This window comes from Fusarium vanettenii (genome assembly GCF_000151355.1).
Source record: "Fusarium vanettenii 77-13-4 chromosome 3 genomic scaffold NECHAsca_2_chr3_3_0, whole genome shotgun sequence".
NCBI classification, from domain to species: domain Eukaryota; kingdom Fungi; phylum Ascomycota; class Sordariomycetes; order Hypocreales; family Nectriaceae; genus Fusarium; species Fusarium vanettenii.
Genome location: NW_003315880.1, coordinates 244153 through 262023, shown reverse-complemented (window position 1 = coordinate 262023; position 17871 = coordinate 244153). Strand labels below are relative to the sequence as shown.

At 52.3% G+C, this 17871-nt stretch overlaps 7 protein-coding genes across 7 annotated transcripts; 5 read left to right on the top strand and 2 right to left on the bottom strand.

Annotated features, from left to right (window-relative positions):
- Positions 1–183: 183 nt before the first annotated feature.
- Positions 184–1057, bottom strand: NECHADRAFT_123303 (uncharacterized protein). The gene is made up of 3 exons (XM_003052383.1): positions 832–1057; positions 651–779; positions 184–599 (listed from the first exon to the last, which is right to left on the bottom strand). The coding sequence occupies exons 1-3, from the start codon at positions 1006–1008 to the stop codon at positions 369–371; spliced, it is 537 nt and encodes a 178-aa protein (XP_003052429.1). The 5' UTR covers positions 1009–1057; the 3' UTR covers positions 184–368.
- Positions 1058–5805: 4748 nt separating this feature from the next.
- NECHADRAFT_77375 (uncharacterized protein) lies at positions 5806–6687 on the top strand (the record flags this gene model as incomplete). The annotated part of the gene is made up of 1 exon (XM_003052847.1): positions 5806–6687. One exon carries the CDS (start codon positions 5806–5808, stop codon positions 6685–6687), a length of 882 nt encoding a protein of 293 aa, XP_003052893.1.
- Positions 6688–7314: 627 nt separating this feature from the next.
- On the top strand, positions 7315–8868 carry NECHADRAFT_77374 (uncharacterized protein; the record flags this gene model as incomplete). Its single annotated transcript, XM_003052846.1, has 1 exon — positions 7315–8868. The coding sequence occupies one exon, from the start codon at positions 7315–7317 to the stop codon at positions 8866–8868; it is 1554 nt and encodes a 517-aa protein (XP_003052892.1).
- Positions 8869–9156: 288 nt separating this feature from the next.
- Positions 9157–10967, bottom strand: NECHADRAFT_105966 (glycoside hydrolase family 13; the record flags this gene model as incomplete). The annotated part of the gene is made up of 2 exons (XM_003052382.1): positions 9157–9181; positions 9247–10967. 2 exons carry the CDS (start codon positions 10965–10967, stop codon positions 9157–9159), a joined length of 1746 nt encoding a protein of 581 aa, XP_003052428.1.
- A 617-nt stretch (positions 10968–11584) lies between these two features.
- On the top strand, positions 11585–13248 carry NECHADRAFT_77372 (uncharacterized protein; the record flags this gene model as incomplete). The annotated part of the gene is made up of 2 exons (XM_003052845.1): positions 11585–12578; positions 12629–13248. The coding sequence occupies 2 exons, from the start codon at positions 11585–11587 to the stop codon at positions 13246–13248; spliced, it is 1614 nt and encodes a 537-aa protein (XP_003052891.1).
- A 555-nt stretch (positions 13249–13803) lies between these two features.
- Positions 13804–15305, top strand: NECHADRAFT_91629 (uncharacterized protein; the record flags this gene model as incomplete). Its single annotated transcript, XM_003052844.1, has 5 exons — positions 13804–13921; positions 13963–13981; positions 14043–14070; positions 14110–15171; positions 15243–15305. The coding sequence occupies 5 exons, from the start codon at positions 13804–13806 to the stop codon at positions 15303–15305; spliced, it is 1290 nt and encodes a 429-aa protein (XP_003052890.1).
- Positions 15306–15599: 294 nt separating this feature from the next.
- Positions 15600–17864, top strand: NECHADRAFT_77370 (uncharacterized protein; the record flags this gene model as incomplete). Its single annotated transcript, XM_003052843.1, has 1 exon — positions 15600–17864. One exon carries the CDS (start codon positions 15600–15602, stop codon positions 17862–17864), a length of 2265 nt encoding a protein of 754 aa, XP_003052889.1.
- Positions 17865–17871: the final 7 nt, after the last annotated feature.

The window sequence follows — 17871 nt, the reverse complement described above, 5'->3', positions numbered from 1 at the left end:
TGAATTTGGATGAGGGAATCTTGCTCAAATGGACTCAGCCACAGAATACGCGATGGACGACGTGGATGATGCTTGGCGATATATGTTGTCAATGTCGGCTATGGTGGGTGTTTTGTCGATATGTCACTGATGCATAGTCAATTTGAACCTTGATGGAACAGAATGCACTTCTAAAAGGCAGAATTCCAGAAACAAGTCAATTTAGAAGCTCTTGGATCAAGAGCAAGAAAGCGTAACATAGTCCTTCCCTCCAGTTCTCACCGATTTCATAAGTCATGATGCCCCAAGCCGTATAGCTCTACCTCGATGCACTCCGTCGCATCACATCAACTCAGCAAAGCCAGCTCGCATCTTTTGCAAGGGCCCATTTAAGAGTAGGTGTCAATGGTCTTGCCCAGAGTCTCGTCGAGATCCTGGAGATCCTTCTTGGCACCGTCGGCGCAGGTGGGAACAGTGCCGATAATGGTAAAGGCCACCTTGTCGACGATGTTCTCGAGAACACGGAGGACAGCGGCGATGGGCGCGGTGAAGGGGGTGTTGGAGAGGAGGCCCTCCTTTCCGATGATGGTCTCAAGCAGGTTCTGGTGAACCTTGACGAACTGCGATAACCCGTTAGCAAGTGTCTGTATCTGGGAGAAGGTCATTCATACGCCAGTGAAGGCCTCGCAGATTTCACTCTGGCCCGACTCGGGGAACTTAGGGTCATCGGGAAGATCACCGAGCATGCTGATGGCATTGGTCACAGTGCCAATGATGTCCTTGAAGCTACCGATCAATTTCTAAGAGCATGTCAGCGCAGTCCTCGCATCTCTTTTTCTACTTGGAGCGTACAGGGACGGCCGTGAAGATCTGAACCGGGTTGGTGATGGTCTTTGCGATATCATTGGTGTCGCTAGACAGGTCAGTGACCGTCTCGAGGGTCTTGACGATGTCAGAGGGCGCGATGGCGGCCTGGACAGAAGAGGCGGCCAGGAAGGTGGTGACGGCGGTAAGAAGCTTGAACTGCATTTTGGCGGTTTGTTAAAGTGTTGGTTATGTGTTTGTTGGTATTGTTGGATGTGAAGATGCGATGAATGCTGATGATGATGAGACTCGACTTGAAGACGAGAGCATCAACCTCTTTTATACCCACCGTCTACTCCTTCAACTCCCCTTCTCCATGATCCATGTTCCCATAATATTCACGTCTCGGAAGCCGTCTCCTCCGCACGATGGATCGATCGTCAACCTTCCTGACGATCTAGGAGGCAAGGGAGCCGGAGCTTCTGGTATCCGGATAGGCGTATTCGCCGGAGTCACGCCGCCAAGCCGTGTATATTCTCCAGAGTTGAGGATATTATTGGCATATTTTCTCGAAACACATAGAGTGTCCACCTTGGAAGTGGACTTGCAAAGCATCTGTTGACTCAGTTGAGCTGCGGATCAATGCTGAGGACTTGCCTGGCGCGCTGCAGAGCACTTGCCTAGAAGCTCTTGAGAGGTTGAGATGTGTGTTTTGAGAGTTGGGGATATATTTAAATGGCAGAAATTAAGTCTTGTATGCATCTGGCAACGACAGTTGATGGATACTATTTGAGATGGTCTAGAGATGGAAGAACGCCATCAATAAGCTGCGAGTTCAAAGAACAATGTTAAAGACTAGAAGAACTACGTTATTCTACTAGGCTTCGATAGTTTCGACAGCAATCGGCGCATCTACGGAGAATTTCCCACCCGTCATGCCAGCAAGGGGAAATGTCTCTCTTCCCATGGCAATCCGTGTCTAAGATTGCCGTCCCTTGTTTTGCGGTCAAGTTGACGATATTCTTCAGAGGGGGTTTGAACCATTTGTCAGCTAAAATGGTCGCTGCAGGTTAGCCTAGTTCCCGCCTGCGTGAGAACTCTGTTTGACTTGTCCAGAGTCGGACTACAGACCGTCACTTCGGCCTTGGAAGCTGCTTGGTGACGAGCTAGATTTCTTGGCTTTCTTGATGGCGTCGAACGGTTCCCTTGATGATAATCAATCATTGGGACTACTGCATCTGTGATATCACTGCCCAGCCTCCAATGACGCCCAAAAAGTGCATTCATCACAGCTCCTCTAACCCTCACCCTAGAGTCCATGCCCAAACAGCTGCCTCTGGTTCGCTGTACCCTGGCGCACATGACCCAAGCCACTGATCGCCATAGTGCATGAGAGAAGGGGGGGGTTGCATTTCGAACGAACATGTGAAGGGCAATTTTCGCAAAAAGGATGCGACATTCTCCTTGATTTCTGTGCGACGATCAATTTTTAGGAGGTCCGACACCGCTTCTACACCGTCGAGATAATTACTAACCCAGCGGGGGACAGAAAACACCGAACTCGCAGATAGAGTCCTATGGTTGGGCCAGGTTCGGTGTTTTTTGTCCCCCGCTAGCTAACTAAATGTCTTCATGGCGGGAACGTAGATGGCGGACCGTCGCTCTGCATCGTGACGCCCTTGGTCAAAACGCCATTTCTGAACGGGTAGATCCCGCAGTAGCTCCAGGACGTGCTCTTCGCGTCGTGCAAAATGTCGGTCGGCGACGAGCTGAGTGCGTGTGTGTTTGTGCCTGGCGACGGCCCCCAGCCTCGTCCTCGTCAATGGCACAAGCACGCGACCTCTGCCACCATCATCTATTTACAGAGGCCAGAATGTCTCAAGGAGCAGCCATCATTAGGCATCATTGAGGGATGGACCCTCGGCGGCTAGGAGCTTCACATGTCAAGCCAGAAATCATCTGTACTGGACTGGGTCACTTCCAAGGCCTCGTAATTAATGGCCTAATTAATGGCCTATGCACCGGAGCGGCTGGGACGCGTCTTAATTCTGCTGAGTTGTACTGCATCGTGTTTGACCCTGGCCGCCAAGAATGTAGATCTACCGTGACACGACCCTTCATCTTCAATCACCTCCCTGGCTGGGGGGCTATCGCGATGCCTTCAGAGCGCCTTCATAATTCTTGACCACGGCATCCGGCCTGCCTCGGTCCGGCGGGAAGGCCCGGTAGTCATCGAGAAAAGCCTCTTTACGCTAGGTAAGAGGGAATGGCTCATGTTTCAGACGTTGGATCATTGACAAGGAAGACGCTACTGACGTTGTTGCTACGTGACGCGGGTCCGACGATGCGTGAATTTCGGTTGCTCTCAATCATTCATGTGCATGGAATTACCTAGTGAGTGACATTTCATGTTTAGCAATGAAACGCCTCATCACGGGCAGAGTGAAAGCTGACGAGTTTGTCGCGTGTGGGAGAAGCACACGCCATCGCTACTGTCGCAGTACGGAGGATGGGATGGATGAATATGCCGGCTGCTAATCATTTCGGGCTGCTAACTAAATAAGAGGGACCATGCTGCATAATTTGTTATGCCCGTCCCCCCGTCGTCGCGTCTCGTCGTGGTGTCCCACTTGATGCTGGACACGTGGGGACCAGGGCATTTCGACCAGGAGGCAGACGGCTGAAATCGAGTCCACGTTGACGAGGGGTCCTTGTCGCTGCTCTCCATAACAAGGTCCAGCCTTGGACGGAGATGCCCAGTCCGTCTGGAACATCATCGCTGTGCCTCTAGGCTGCTTCCAACTCCTCATTATGTGTATCTTTGACGTTTATAGGACTGGCTGTCGCCATCCGTCGGGCGGGCCGATATGACAAAGGGCGCACGCAGTAGCAGTGCAGAGCGGGCCGCAGAAAAGCCAAGTCTGTTGCGCCAAACCCAAAGAGAAGGGTCTTGGGTGTTATCGACTGGACGGTTATTCACCGGGAGGGAATCTATTCCTTGCTCTGATTGTGCGGGAGCTGAGTGAGTGAGTGAGTGGTGTGCTGCATATTCTGCATACCAGACCCTGCAGGTAGATCGCTGATGTTGTGTGTGTGTGTGTGTGTGTTCTCGATGCAACGAATACTTGCTCTTACTCCGTCTCTCGCCGAGTTTGTTCCTGACCCTTGCTGGTGGCACACCATCCTTTCAAAATCCAGGCTCTGACAATGTCTCCCCTTGGGCAGTTGATACGGCATTGTTTAGTTAGGTGCTGTCGAAGTGAAAATACAGTCACCCCACACATCCACCACGCCCCGATCCCCCCCCTCTCCGCCTCTGACCAGGGCCATCCATAGCTAGTCGATGGGCACAAGGCGTTGGTTGAACAGTTCCCTCCCCGACTGAGTGAACCAGTCTCCCTCAGCTATGGACAGCAAAGAGCATGTGAAGAGCAATCTCACGAGTGCCTTGTTCGGTAGGACGGAGAACCCCTCACTGTCTCGTGCACGTCATATGACGGGCCTGCCACGCGCTCAGGCACCACAAGGAGATGTACCATATTAAGTCCTAGAGGCCTCTTCCTCCAAGTCCACCTGAGCGTGTTATCGAGCTGCTTCTTTCTCGTACTAATTTCTTGATCCTGCCCACTGCGGTTGCTGCATGCAACCTGCAAGTCCCCATCTGTTGCCCTAGCCGATCATCGACAGAGTCTCCGCCCCGGCTACTGTGCCATTCATTTTTCGCATCCTCGCGAAAGAAGCCATTCCGTCTGCTGGTCCCATCGCCACTGAAGACCCACAAAGCGACATCGGATGGCATATTCTCGCTAGCAAAGGCGTTGGGAAAGGGTAAGGTGACATTTTAGCCTGGGACCGGCAAAAAGATCAACAAGACAGCGTCGGGCTAACAGGTTTGAGGTTAAAAAGAAGTGTATTCGAGACGGCATACGCGAGATACAGTTGATGGTCATTGTCCATATCGTGCCACAAGCATCAGATCCGAGATATACAGGCGCCACCGCTCATCTACATCTCGGTCCAACCTCTAGATACTCCGAGAACCGTATCTGAACAGCTTCAAGGACCGCAGACTCATCCTGTTACTCCATCCGCTAGTCAAACCCGGCTTCACTGCCGGCTCTTCTTCATCTCCACCACCGGCTTCACGACGACCTTATTCATAGAGAGTGGAGATATTCACAGACGAGACGCAGACCAGACGCTCCCCTCACAACGCTATTCTCGTGGTGCATGACACCACAGCCAACCCCATCAGACAGACATTGGCGAGTCGCTGTGCCTTGACCCCGAGCGTCTCGCTCTGTCTCTTGTTTTTTTTGTCATATTTTTCTTGGCTTGTTCTATCCACCAAAGCGCGCATCCATCCTATCCCTCACCGCCCAATCATCCCAGCGGCAAAGTCCACACACAAGACCAAGTCCCCCCCTGGCCTGTCTCTCAGACCCGCCCCCATCAGACCCCTACAAGCTCCTCCAACTATTCCCGCATCCACAGCCCCCCCTCTGCTCTAGCCAGCCGGGTTGCGTAGGTTGCTTTGCCCCAAAGAAAAATAAAAAGGGCCCTGGCTGTGCTTGTGCTAGGCCGCTACTGGACGTGTCGAAGCCTTGTTCGTAATAAGAAGGCCTGCAGACCGCAACTTCTTGAACCTGGTCGTCTCGACGCACCCAGTGTCTCTCCCGTCAAACCAAACCTCTCGCTTGTTTTTTCACCGCGACCATCTCCTGAACTTGGCTGGACTAGGGATCGGAGATTGCGTCTCTTTGCCCGCGTCCCGTAGCTTTCGGGCTTCAAGAGAAACGCGCAGCGCATCAAAAGCTGTTATAGGCCCAGCGAGAATCCATCCTCCAATTCCAACTTGTCCAAAACTTGACCGCCACCAACATCATCGTCGCCTTTCACCTTTAGTCGGTCCTTTGTTATACTTATCCCACCAACCTACCTCTCCAACAAAGCAATTAACCCCACTTCTCTTTATCCTTTCTTTAACACAAGTTCAAGGTAGTCGTCGAATGTGTGCCCATCATGGAGGAGAGGTGTAGCTCGAGAGCTTCGGGAACAACCTACCACAGCTTCAACGACACTGAACTGTTTGTTGAGCCCCCGCGGCCTCCCGTCACATATGACAGCAAGAGTCTCCAGCAGCTCGAGCACCTTCAACTCGAGCTGCAACGACAGCAACGCGAGGCTCTGAACAACAGAGAGCAGCAGGCACGACGTCCGGGTACGGCTACAAAGATGCAGAGGCAGGATTCGGGATACGAGTCCAACACGCCTCCTCGACGTGCATCAACCTCCAACACATCCAGCTCTACCTCCCGCCCCTCGGTCGCTCGTCGCTCGTCTAATGGATCATCCAAGGACAGCAGCGTCGGAGGAGTCAGGTCACGCTTCCGCAATCGTCCTTCTCTCCGTCGCGCAGCCAAGACGACGCATCCTGTTCAGACTGCTCGCACGAGTAACCAATCTCTTCACCTCGTCCGCACAAACACGGCAACTCAACAACCCGCTGCCTTTTTCCACTTCCCATCCCCGGACCCCGTCCAGCTCGCCGACGCCGCCCCCGAGGTCGACACGGCCCCGACGCCCGTCCCTTCGCCGCCTCCCCAGACGACGCATTACTGGACGAGCGACCGCACGCGCCGTCTCGAGTACGCGGCCATCGACGCTGCGACCCGAGGTGTCAAGGGCTGGATCATGAGACATCTTGTGCCAGACTGCTTCGTGTCTCGCGAGAACAGGCACGTGTCCTTCGACGACGACTCGGGCAGCGTGCGGCGGTACAGGCTTGAGCTCGAGGACGATCGCGATGAAAAGGTGGCTGGCGACAAGCCTGTGCGTCGACGCAAGGGATGGCGTTTCTGGCGCCGCCGCAAGGTCGAGGCCCAGCCTGCCGCCTACATTTGAGTGTCTGGCGCATATCTCTTCCCCCTCCCAAGTTGCCGCTTGCAGCTGGGGCTTTTTACCTCTTGATTTTACTCGACCTTCTCGCATTGCAGACGGAGTAGCATCGTTGGCGTTTTATACCCGTTGGCTTATTTTGTTGTCATTGGCATATATACACAGGCACACAGTTTCCGCATGATACAGGATAATGATTGAAGCATATGGAGCGTATACAGAAAGTATGAATCTAGATGATGGATGGTGCATGATTATGGTGAGGAACGTTGTTCTTTTATTACTTATATCTCTTTTATTATTTTGCTACTACTTCAACAAACATAGCAAACCGAATTGATCTTTTGAACTACATTTAGCATTGCCAAAACAGGGAGATTGACCGCTAGCACCGGGAAGCTTCACCATTGGTGGGTTGATGAGGTCTGTGATGTTCTTTGTTCTTGAGCCAAGCCAACAGGCGGTGTTGGTGTCTCGATAAGAGAGGGGTCCTCAATTGACAAAGAATTGCTTTTTCTTGACTACTAATCCTGTCGCTCCTTGTGCTTGACATTGAGTGTAAAGTGTCTGGTCTTGGACAGTCTCTAACCAAGCAGATGCCGAATACAGCTTGCCCCAAGTCGACGTTCACCGATGACCGACCTTATCGACCCTGCCCTCTACCTTCTCGCCCCGAGCAACGAGGTTCATCCTACGAATGCCGTCCCCATGCTTCTGTCCCCGGATCCTTTTCCGGAACCCTCCGCTGTGGACCGCCCCGTTTCGGAGGATCCACACCGGCGACCGGCTCCGGCCGCCTGCTCCCGGTCGATCGATGCCATACCAAACCGTCCCTCACTCGAATTGGACCCCGATCTTTTATATTCCGATGGGGAAGGAGAAGTCATTCGGGAGAAACACATCGATGATGCTGTAAACCAGGCTCCTCTGAGCCTCGCTCGCGTCGTCATCAATATTCAGGAACACTATGCGTCGGAGCTCGAAGCGGAGAGACGAACGACAGAACAGTTACTGGCGCAGAATGAAATAATGAAGCAAAAGATGGATGAGATGGAAAAGAGGATTGAGATGCATGTCATCATCATGGATGGCTTCGTAGGGTTTATGAGGGACGTCAAAGAGGGCAGGTTTGCTGTTGGTGAGAGGGCGGCTCTGACAGAGTTGACGATTGCAAAACACCTGGGGTGTGAACATGCTGAAGAAGTTGAGGCACTAGCTTCAAAGACTCGGCCTGAGCCGCGACTCGCTCATCCTCGTGTAGAGCGCCCAAGGCTCAATGAGCAGACTTGGCCTAGTTATGACGAGGAACTACAAGAAGAACCGCTTATGCTGGAGGACACTACTACTCAGATCACGTCGCAGTGGGTCGACAGTGTAGAGGATTCCTTTGATCAATTACCACCTACACCTGACATGGACACGGCTCCTGTTCGGAGCACTGGACGTCGAGCACCACGAAGGAGGAATCTACCCTTACGAGCGAGGCGCCAAGCAAAGCGAAGCATGAGGGCAGCATCGCAACGAAACCCCAGACTCGAAGAAGCCGCGACGTGGACTGCCATCAATGTATCAGATAGCGATCACGATACAGCACAGTCGTCGACGCCACACTTTCACCTCAGGGCAGTCCCAGAGCAAGAGGAAGACGATGGGGACTTTGACCATGATCCTGCACATGACGACTATGAGGAAGACGAGCATTCGACCCTTGTTGCATCTCGCTCCTCGACGCCCTCTTCCTCGGCGGAATCCCCTCCACCTGCGGAAGGCTATAAACCTCGCTACTCCGTCCCTCGATCCGTTGGCTACCGGTACGCCACTGGTCCTCCAGGTCGGCGCTTCAAATACCACCGCATGCCAAAAACAGTGGCTCTCGTCTGGACAGAATGGAAACACGGGCTCCACGGCAACCCAGCTATCGAAGAGCTTGAGCGCAATCACGGCACCACTTGGAGGCTTGGCACATTGCAGGAGCGCAAGTATGCAAGCAACTATGTTGGTGTGCGGCAGAAGATTGTGCGTAAAGTTGACGAGATGTGCGAAGAGGGGGAGATCGGGGTTGAGGAGGCTTGTTCGAGGTTGGATGAGAGGGTTGATGGGAGGATGCAGCTTTTGATGGCAGCTTTGAGGAAGGGGGAAGATCCGCTTGAGGTGATTCCAATTAGGAGGAAGAATGGAGCTAGATAGCATGGTGCTTTGCCTTCTCGTGAGGGCTCGAGGGGAATGATGCTTGTGGGCCCCGAACCCTAGAGAAGACTTGAGCACCCTGCGTATAAGGGGACATATAGAGAGGGAAGGTCTTTTGCCATTTACTTGACTTTTGCTGCAGCTTGCTCTGACATGATTCTCGCAATGGATACTATAAAGGTTGGAGAATAACACTCCCTGTTTGAGGGCTCAAAGAAGCGTTGGGGGATTGGCTTTTGAGCAATCCAATGGAGATGACACAACCGTAACATAACTGAAGCTTATATATTATATACCTTGTTTGCTATAAGCCCTTTACATAAGTGCCATTCGCCAAGTGTATGCCTAGGTAGTGAAAGCTACTCCCAGCCCGCATACACCACCCCTTCATAAGGCTTGAGCTCAACACCACCAGCCTTAAGGGTCTCGGCATTCTTTCCAAGCAATCTCCTCCACCCAGAATATCCCTTCAGCTCAACACTCTGCTCCCTATCTGAGAAACTCAGCAGAATCAGCGCCACTCTCCCATCGTAGCTCGTCATAGTATACGCAAAGATAAGCTCACTGTCCTCATACTCGGGCAGTACGTCGAACCGCCCGTACACAAAGACATCTTTCTCCTGCTGTCGCAGCTTCAAGACCTGTCTCCAAAACGCTAACACGCTGTCTTGATCATTCTCCTGCTGCGCGACATTCCATTCACTGAAATCGTCGTTGACGCGCATCCATGGCTTTGACCCTTGGGTGAAACCACCGTTCTTGTCTGCGCTCCACTGCATGGGTAATCTTCCATTGTCGCGTGCCTTGAGCTTCATCTCTCTCATGACGTCCGACATGTCAGCGCCAGGGCCTCTCTTGTTGAGTTCGCTCTTGTAGTAGTTTAGACCTTCGACGTCGATGTAGTCGTCAATTGTCCACGACTCGGGCGCATTCGCCATGCCAATCTCCTGACCTTGCAGGAGGAACAGCGTGCCACTCAAGGTCCCCAGGTAGACTGCCAGCATCTTGGCCGCGTCCTTCCTGTACTCGGGCAGATCCGATCCATATCGCGAGAGGGAGCGGCCTGAGTCGTGGTTGTCCATGTACACCGAGTTCCAGCCGTCAAACTTGGGCATGGCGCCCTGCCACCGACTGGTTATGGCCTTGAGCTTGGAGAGCCTGAAGTCGTCCCGCTCGTACTTGTGGTTGACACCAAAGTCCATATCCACAATGTCGCCTGTGAATAGCATATTCAGCTCATGCCTGTCCTTGGCGACGTAGCTTGCCACGCTGTCTTCGTCCTTGGTGAAGCCTAGCTCGCCAACCGTCATGCAGACGTATTTGTCCAGGACCTGTTCCCGCATCTCCCGGATGTAGTCATGCATCCGTGGGCCGCTGGCGAAATACTTGTCTCCCGGCTGGAACTCGGAGCCGGGCCGTGTGATGGGCGCGTCAGGGAGGTCCGGGTGCTTGGACATGAGGTTCATCGAGTCAATGCGGAAACCGTCGGCGCCCTTGTCAAGCCAGAACTGCATGTCGGCGTAGGTTGCGCGGCGCATCTCCTCGTTGGCCCAGTTCAGGTCAGGCTGCTCGGGCAAGAACAGCGAGAGGTAGTATTGACCTGTTTGCTCGTCCCACGTCCAGGCGCTGCCGCCAAAGATGGAAGCCCAGTTGTTGGGCGGATGGCGAGTGCCGTCCGAATCAAACTTGGGCTCACGCCAGAAGTACCAGTCTCTCTTGGGGGAGGTTCTAGATGAGCGTGACTCTCGGAACCATTCGTGCTCGTGGCTGGTATGGTTGACCACGAGGTCAAGAAGGACTTTGATACCCCTCTCATGGCAGCCTCGAATTAAGGCCTCGACGTCTTCAACTGTTCCATACGGGCGGTGGATATCTCGATAGTCTGAGACATCATAGCCCATATCATGCTGGGGACTCTTGAAGATGGGCGACAGCCAGATGGCGGTGGCTCCTACTGATTGAATATAGTCCAGCTTGGAGATAATCCCTGGCAAGTCGCCAAGCCCATCGGCATTTGTGTCGAGGAAGCTTGCTGGGTAGATCTGATAGACCACCAACTCCTTCCACCATTGCCTGTCCGGAGGGGTAGATGTTGGCATAGTTGCTGATGGTGGCATAGTGGTGTGGTCTGGAGCTGGTGAGCCTGAGTTTACGTATTGGGAGGAGCTATTAGTTTGTTCATGTGCCTCTTATACCCGATTGCCATTGCGTCGGTTGAATTTGTCATTGGACTTGAAGCTGTCCATTGACACTAGCGGCACTGAGGATGGTCGGCTGCACTATCATGGCTGAATTATGATTTGCCCAAACGCTCCAGGAGGCGAGACTCTTGTCGGACCGTCAAGAGATGGACGGAGACCAATAATAATTCAGCCAGGCCGCACCCACTGAGCGAATTCTTAGCCAATGGAAATTCAACCATTTCACCCACAGCGCTAGGCTAGGATATATCACCATCTTCTCGGTGCGAGGACATGCCCATCGAGGGGCGAGCTTAAACCTATTCGATGGTTTGCTTTTTTAGTCTCACCTGATTCCCCATGGGGCAGGATGGAAGAAAGCTGGGGATCACGAGTCATGCTGCACTCGAGCTATCGACATGAAGACTGAATATATAAAGACTGGCCATGATGCCCTCTGCAGAACAGCAGTAGCATCTCATTCAGCCTCAGATCACTTCAACTCCTTCATCAAACCTCTTTGCATCTCCAACATAATGGCTGCCAAATCTGAGCCTGCGGCGACTGTGTCCTACCACATCGAAAAGGGCCCCGTTGCAGACTCAACCTCAGTGCAAAAAGCCATCGACGCCCAAGACTTCACACCCAAGCAGCAATACCAGCGCCTGTGGGCAAACCTCAAAAAAGACAAATCCTATGTCTTCTGGTCGCTCTACATCATGTCCCTCGTCTTCGGATGGGGTTATGACTCTGGCCTCTCAGGTGTCGCCATCGCCTTTCCCGAGTTTCGCAAGGCGTATGGAGAGTACTACTCTGTCGGTGACCAATATGTCATTCCGGCGCTTTGGCAGTCTCTTTGGAACGCGGCTAGCACCATTGGCCAGGTGTTTGGAGCTTTCCTGACCGGTCAGTTTGCTGACTATGTCGGTCGAAAAGCCGTGCTCTGGACTGCTGTTGCGCTGTCCCTAGCCTCATCATTTGCACTTGTCTTTTCCCCAAATCTTCCTGTCCTCTTTGTCTCCAAGCTTCTGCTCGGTCTCTCAGTCGGCCTGTCAACCGTCACACCTCCGCTCTATGTCACCGAGAATGCACCCGCTGCCCTCCGAAGCACCCTCAGCTCTCTGACAAACGTCATCATCGTGCTGGGCTTCTTCCTCTCCTCCATTACAGGCTGGGGATCCTCCAAAATCCACGGAGAATGGAGCTACCGACTCGCTTTTGTCATGACGTTCCTCGTCCCCACGCTCTTCGCTATTGTTCTCCCCTTCCTCCCCGAGTCACCTGTTTGGTATATCAAGAAGGGAAGAGATGAAGATGCTCGCAAGGCCATCATCAAACTCTATGGCAAGAGTGTAGACGTCGAGGAGAGGCTCAACTTTATGAAATCTGAGTTGGAGGTTGCAGCTGGTGAGGCCAACATGGCTAAGCAGACAAGCTGGAAGGCCATTTTCTCCAAAGAGCACCGATCGCGAACCCTCATTGCTGTCATGGGACTGCAATCCCAGAACTTCTCTGGAGGTTACTTTGCAAGTCAGTAACCTAAACAGCACGCTTTGTCGACCAATTGCTAACGTCTGCAGATACATATCAGACGTACTATTTCGAACTCATCGGCCAGGCTGACCCCTTCGGACTTACCGCGATTTCCTCGACCCTGCAGTTTCTATCCAACTGCGTCGCCGTCTCTGTCTCGGATGTCCTTCCTCGCCGAAAATCCCTCATCGGTGGCGGCACACTACTCTGCTGCTGGTCCATCATCATCGCCGGAACCTCGCTCGCTAGCCAAGCCAACAACGCTGCAAACACAGCCCTCCTCGCCTTCATGATCACATGGTCGATGCTTTACACGGCGACAGTGGGCTGCTTCGGCTGGGCCGTTGCTCAAGAGACTGCCTCGCAAGCGACGCGTCCCAAGACAATCGCCTTTAGTCTGGTGTGCCAGCAGCTCACGGCACTTATGCTGTCGTCCGTGTTTCCATACTTTATCAACCCGGATCAACTGAACTGGGGCGGCAAGGTCATGTTCTTGTTTGTTGGTGCCGAGGTTTTCATCTTGGCAACTCTGTTCTGGTTCCAGCCTGAGACGAAGAACAGGACTTACCACGACATTGACTGTCTATACGCCGAGGGTGTTCCTCCGAGAAAGTTTAGCGAGTTTATTGTGGATGATGGAACCGTTGTTCGAAAGCCGCGTGTGTAGAAGGTAGTTGACTCAGGGGCTTTGTTCATAGCTGAGTTGTTATAAGCGACATGGATAGCAGGTTTGAGGTCTTGGGTAGAGGGGCGACCTGGGGGCTTGCGGTACAAATAAGAAGTTGAGAACTTAGCTCATAGCTCTCACTGAATTTAAGACCCTAATTGCCCTGAAGAAGAGTGATGTGATCATGTTAAGCTGGTTAGAAGTTGTGGCAAAGCTGGCAACGAGCTCCAACCAGCTCCAACCAGGTCACTCTGGGGGTTTAGGCTAATTGTATTTATGTATTTGAGGAATACTTTGATTAAAAATGAGTTTTATATCTGGAGTAAGCAATCATGATATAATATTCAAACAGATGAGATTATTCTTACCGCATAATCCAGTTATCCCAATAACGCTGGGCCGAGGTACGGATGGAAGCTCCTTGCCAGCTTTAGGGATAGTGGCAGGATGTTGTGCTGGTTTCTGATTGGCTATTAATAATATTGCCCCATAACTTATATTTCTTCTCCAGTCAGGCAACTGGAACTTGTTCCCCATCCCAGTCACATTCACACCATGACCCGCCCAACTGGTTCAACGGGGCCCAAGAGGCCATACAAAGTCCGACAAGCCTGCGATGCCTGTCATGTACGCAAAGTGCGCTGCGATGGCTGTAAGCCATGCATAAACTGCCGTGAGGCATCGGCCAATTGCACTTATTTGGCCGTGCACAAGAAGACGGGGCCAAAGGGAGGTCCACGACGGAGGCCCCTTCAACGACAGCCTGCCCCGATACCGCAACGCACCCAGCTCAGTCCCAGCGAAGCATCTAATTGCCCCGAGGTGTCTTGTTCCAGGAGAACACCAAATGCCGTCTTTCAGCCATCTTCTCGAATCACCGATCAAGTCATCCGATGGTGTCTTGACGCCTACTTCAAGCACAAGTATCCGCTCACGCCGATCCTCCATCGTGAGACAGTCGAGCAAACTCCAGTCTCGCCCGAGCAATACGGCCTCATCACAGCCTGCTGCGCTGTCATTTCGCTTTCTCCAGAGATTCTCTCTCCAACATCTCCCCACGATGAGCTAATAATTCCATCTGCCGATTTCCTCATCTCTGAAACCCTCCGCGCAAGACAGCATTGTAACCTCGTCGAGCACCCATCCTTGACACATATCCAGACATCATTCTTTCTCTATGCCGCCTTCTTCTCCCTGGATCAGGATAATTCAGCGTGGTACTACCTGCGAGAGGCCATTACCATCCTGCAGACGCTGCGGCTGCACGAGGAGGCCACCTACAGCGACATTGACGATCCGGTCTTGGCTACTTACGCTCGGCGCATGGCCTGGGTGCTCTTCATCACTGAGAGGGGCTACGCATTGCAGAGGAATCGACAGATTACGCTGCAAATTACCTTGAACGTACCCATGGTCGATCTATCAGGTTCAGGTGCTGAGATACTCCTTGGGTTTCTCGATCTCATTTCTCTCTTTCGCCACTTTGATGCCGATTTTATCGCAAACCGGAACTCTGCGACTCCCTCAAACGCCGAAGATCCTGGGCAACTATCAACACTCCAGAATCTCCTCAAGTACACGCTCCCTAACGTATCCAACTATTCCCAGGTCCAGCAAGCAGACCTCCTAGTATCACGGCAATGGCTCAAGATCATAGTCTGGAAGCTCTGCGCGTCAAAGACTCTGCTCTCGAGCACCTGCAGCGAAGACGCCATGTCACTGCATTATCCCGTCACCGTCGCACGTGGAATCGTACTCGCCTCCCAGCTGGTGTCGACTCAAGCTTTCGAGGCCAATGGTATTGGGATACTGGAAAAGGTCTTTGAAGTGGCATGCTCACTGGCTGATCTTTTGTCATTGGTGCCCGTGGGCAGTCAGGGATCGACTATGGATGTTGGTCCCGTTGATATTTTGATGGAGATGGTTAGGATTGTGGGCTCAAGATTTGGTGGCAGTTATAGGCACCTGAATATCTTGGCCGACAAGGCTAACAGGTGTCTTCTCGCGAGTATAGACAGGAGTCTGCCTCTGCCAGTCGACGACGACGAGTCTGTTAAGAGTGTTAATTAAGCCAGTCATTGGGTAAAGCCCTTGATAAGCGAACTGCTATGGCATAGCTGAACCACAATCAGCACATCATTTTGAGGCTTCCCCATATACACACCCAATCAGGCGTCCTACAGAATCAGAGCTCGTGACATTAATATTGGTTAGGTAACTACCGTATTTATGCATTTAGGTGGAGACTTGACAGCCACATTTTTAATCGTTTAAATAATAGTGACAACCTGCCCTTGGAATTGACAAGCCATCAACCTAAACAAACAAGGAGGCGCTCCCTTATCACCAACATGAATTTAAACACAGCATTGCTACTTTTTGACCAAGCCAAGCTCGCCGGGGGCTCAACAGCAGAGTTTGCCGGGAATGCTGTGATTGGTCTCCTCCAGAAAGTCAAGTTTTCACGAAAGAAGATACCCAACTTCCAGTACCGAGACCAAATTCAGGCGGACAAGATACGTCTTTTCAGATTCGTCAGGGACCCTGCCTGCGACCCAAACATATCTGATGTCGTCCTGTCTCTGGAGACGCATGAAATTGGCCCAACTTGTCCCAGCTATGTGGCTCTTTCGTACACTTGGGGTCCCCCAAAGCTAGCGGCATTTTTCACCAGAAACCAATACAGCGACCTTGAGAAGAAGGCTCTGTGGATTGACCGATGTCGGTTTGAAGTGATGCCTAACCTGTATGACGCCTTGGCTCATGTTCGCGACTTGTATCCACCCGGCACACTCTTTTGGGCTGATGCTATTTGCATTAATCAAGAAGATTCAGATGAAAAGTTGCAGCAGATTCGGATTATGGATCATGTTTATGGCGGAGCAGCAAAGACTGTTGTTTGGTTGGGGAAAAAGAGTCATGATATTGCCCGAGCAGTCTCGATACTGAATCGCAACGCAGAAGCAGCGCGACGAGGGACTATAGAGCTGCTGCGGACTCATGGCGAAGGACAGTACACAGAACCTATTTTCATCACCGACACAACTGCCTTCTCACGGTTCGGCGTCACACCATTATCTCACCAAGATTGGAAATCACTTGCCGAGTTGTTCTCGAGGCGATGGTTTGGACGAGCTTGGATGGTACAAGAAGTCGCCCTGTCAAATCATGTTGAAGTTCTCTGTGGCGATATTTCCCTTGACTGGGATGCACTCGCTTGGTTTGCTTCCTTTGCCTGCCTCACGCATACCGCAATGAGCATGGTGCAGTTCTACCCAAGCAATACCGATTTCCTCTTCATGTCGCTGGGACTCACTGTTACGGTTAGTTTGCAGCTGGCTCGACTCTGGACTGGCAAGACTTCGTCTGAGGCTTTGGATCTGGTAAAAGAACTTGATTTCATGGCCGGCCTTGAGGAGAATGGTCCAGGTAGTGTTCTTCTCAAGCTAGTCTTTGGCTGCTATGGGTTCACTGCTACAAAGAGGCGGGACAAGTTTTACGCCTTTCATGGCATCCTGCACGCAATTACCGGATTCGACTACGCGGAACATCCCGACTTCACGCCTGATTACTCTACTTCAACTACGGAAGAGGCGGTTTGCATGAGAATGTGCAGAGCAATTATTGAAGAGACGGGAACCCTTAACCTAATCACTCTGGCGGGTGAAGCTGGATACAACGTCCTCTTCCCACGACTAGATCCCCTCCCGTCATGGGTCCCAGATCTACAGCCTTTCCGTCAAGCTATTCCTCTCCTCAGTCCCAACTTCCGCCGCACGCGAGGTTACGACAGCGGCGGCTCACAGATCCCACCAGCTATGAAACCAGTCTTTGACCCGTCGAACCCTAACAAGCTCTGGGTCTACGCCAAGAAGCTTGGTACAGTTCGTGCCGTCGGAAACTCCTGGGAAGAGATGTCGACCCGCAGTCAGATGAAGGAGACTTTTCAAATGCTCAAGAGCCTCCCTTCCATCTACGCACCCACTGGACAGCACATTACAGAGGCGTTCTGGAGAGTCTTGTTGACTGACAGCGACATGGCTCAAAGACCAGCGCACGACAATTTGAGGGGGCATTTTAGAGACTGGCTCATGTATAAAATACTCAACCTGTTTCTCGACCGGGTTGATTCGTTTGCCAACCGGCGCGCTAACCCCGTGGAGGAACGGATCAAGTTCTTCCAGGAATACTCTGAAATGGAAGACTTGGCGACAAACGACCCTACCGGTATCATCCCTTCAGAGACAGAGGTTCAACGCCGTCTGGTGCAAATCGGTCACCCTGCCGGGGGCCAGACGATCTTTGTCCCAAGGGAGACCAAGACGCAAACATTAGACCTCTGGAAGACGTCGAGCCATCGGTTCGTGCCATTCGCCCTCTACTATGCCAACTTCAAGAGAGTATTTGCCCTCGATTCAGGGTACTTGGGGAGCGGGCCTCAAGACCTTGAGGTTGGGCGGTCAGTATGGCTATTGTCCGGCTGTCCGACACCACTTATTCTCCGTGAAGTAGGTGGCGAGTCCTTTAAAGTGTTTGGCGAGGCATATGTACATGGGGCAATGTTTGGTGAGGCTATTTCCGCCGGAATGCGGTGGGATAAGATTTGTCTCGTTTAGGTACCAT

Bases quoted from the DNA above. Each gene is read 5' to 3' on its own strand.
- NECHADRAFT_123303 (XM_003052383.1), bottom strand. From the start codon at position 1,008: ATGCAGTTCAAGCTTCTTACCGCCGTCACCACCTTCCTGGCCGCCTCT. The intron at 780-831 runs GTACGCTCCAAG...ACATGCTCTTAG, and splicing joins AGATCTTCACGGCCGTCCCT to AAATTGATCGGTAGCTTCAA. The intron at 600-650 runs GTATGAATGACC...GGGTTATCGCAG, and splicing joins TCTGCGAGGCCTTCACTGGC to TTCGTCAAGGTTCACCAGAA.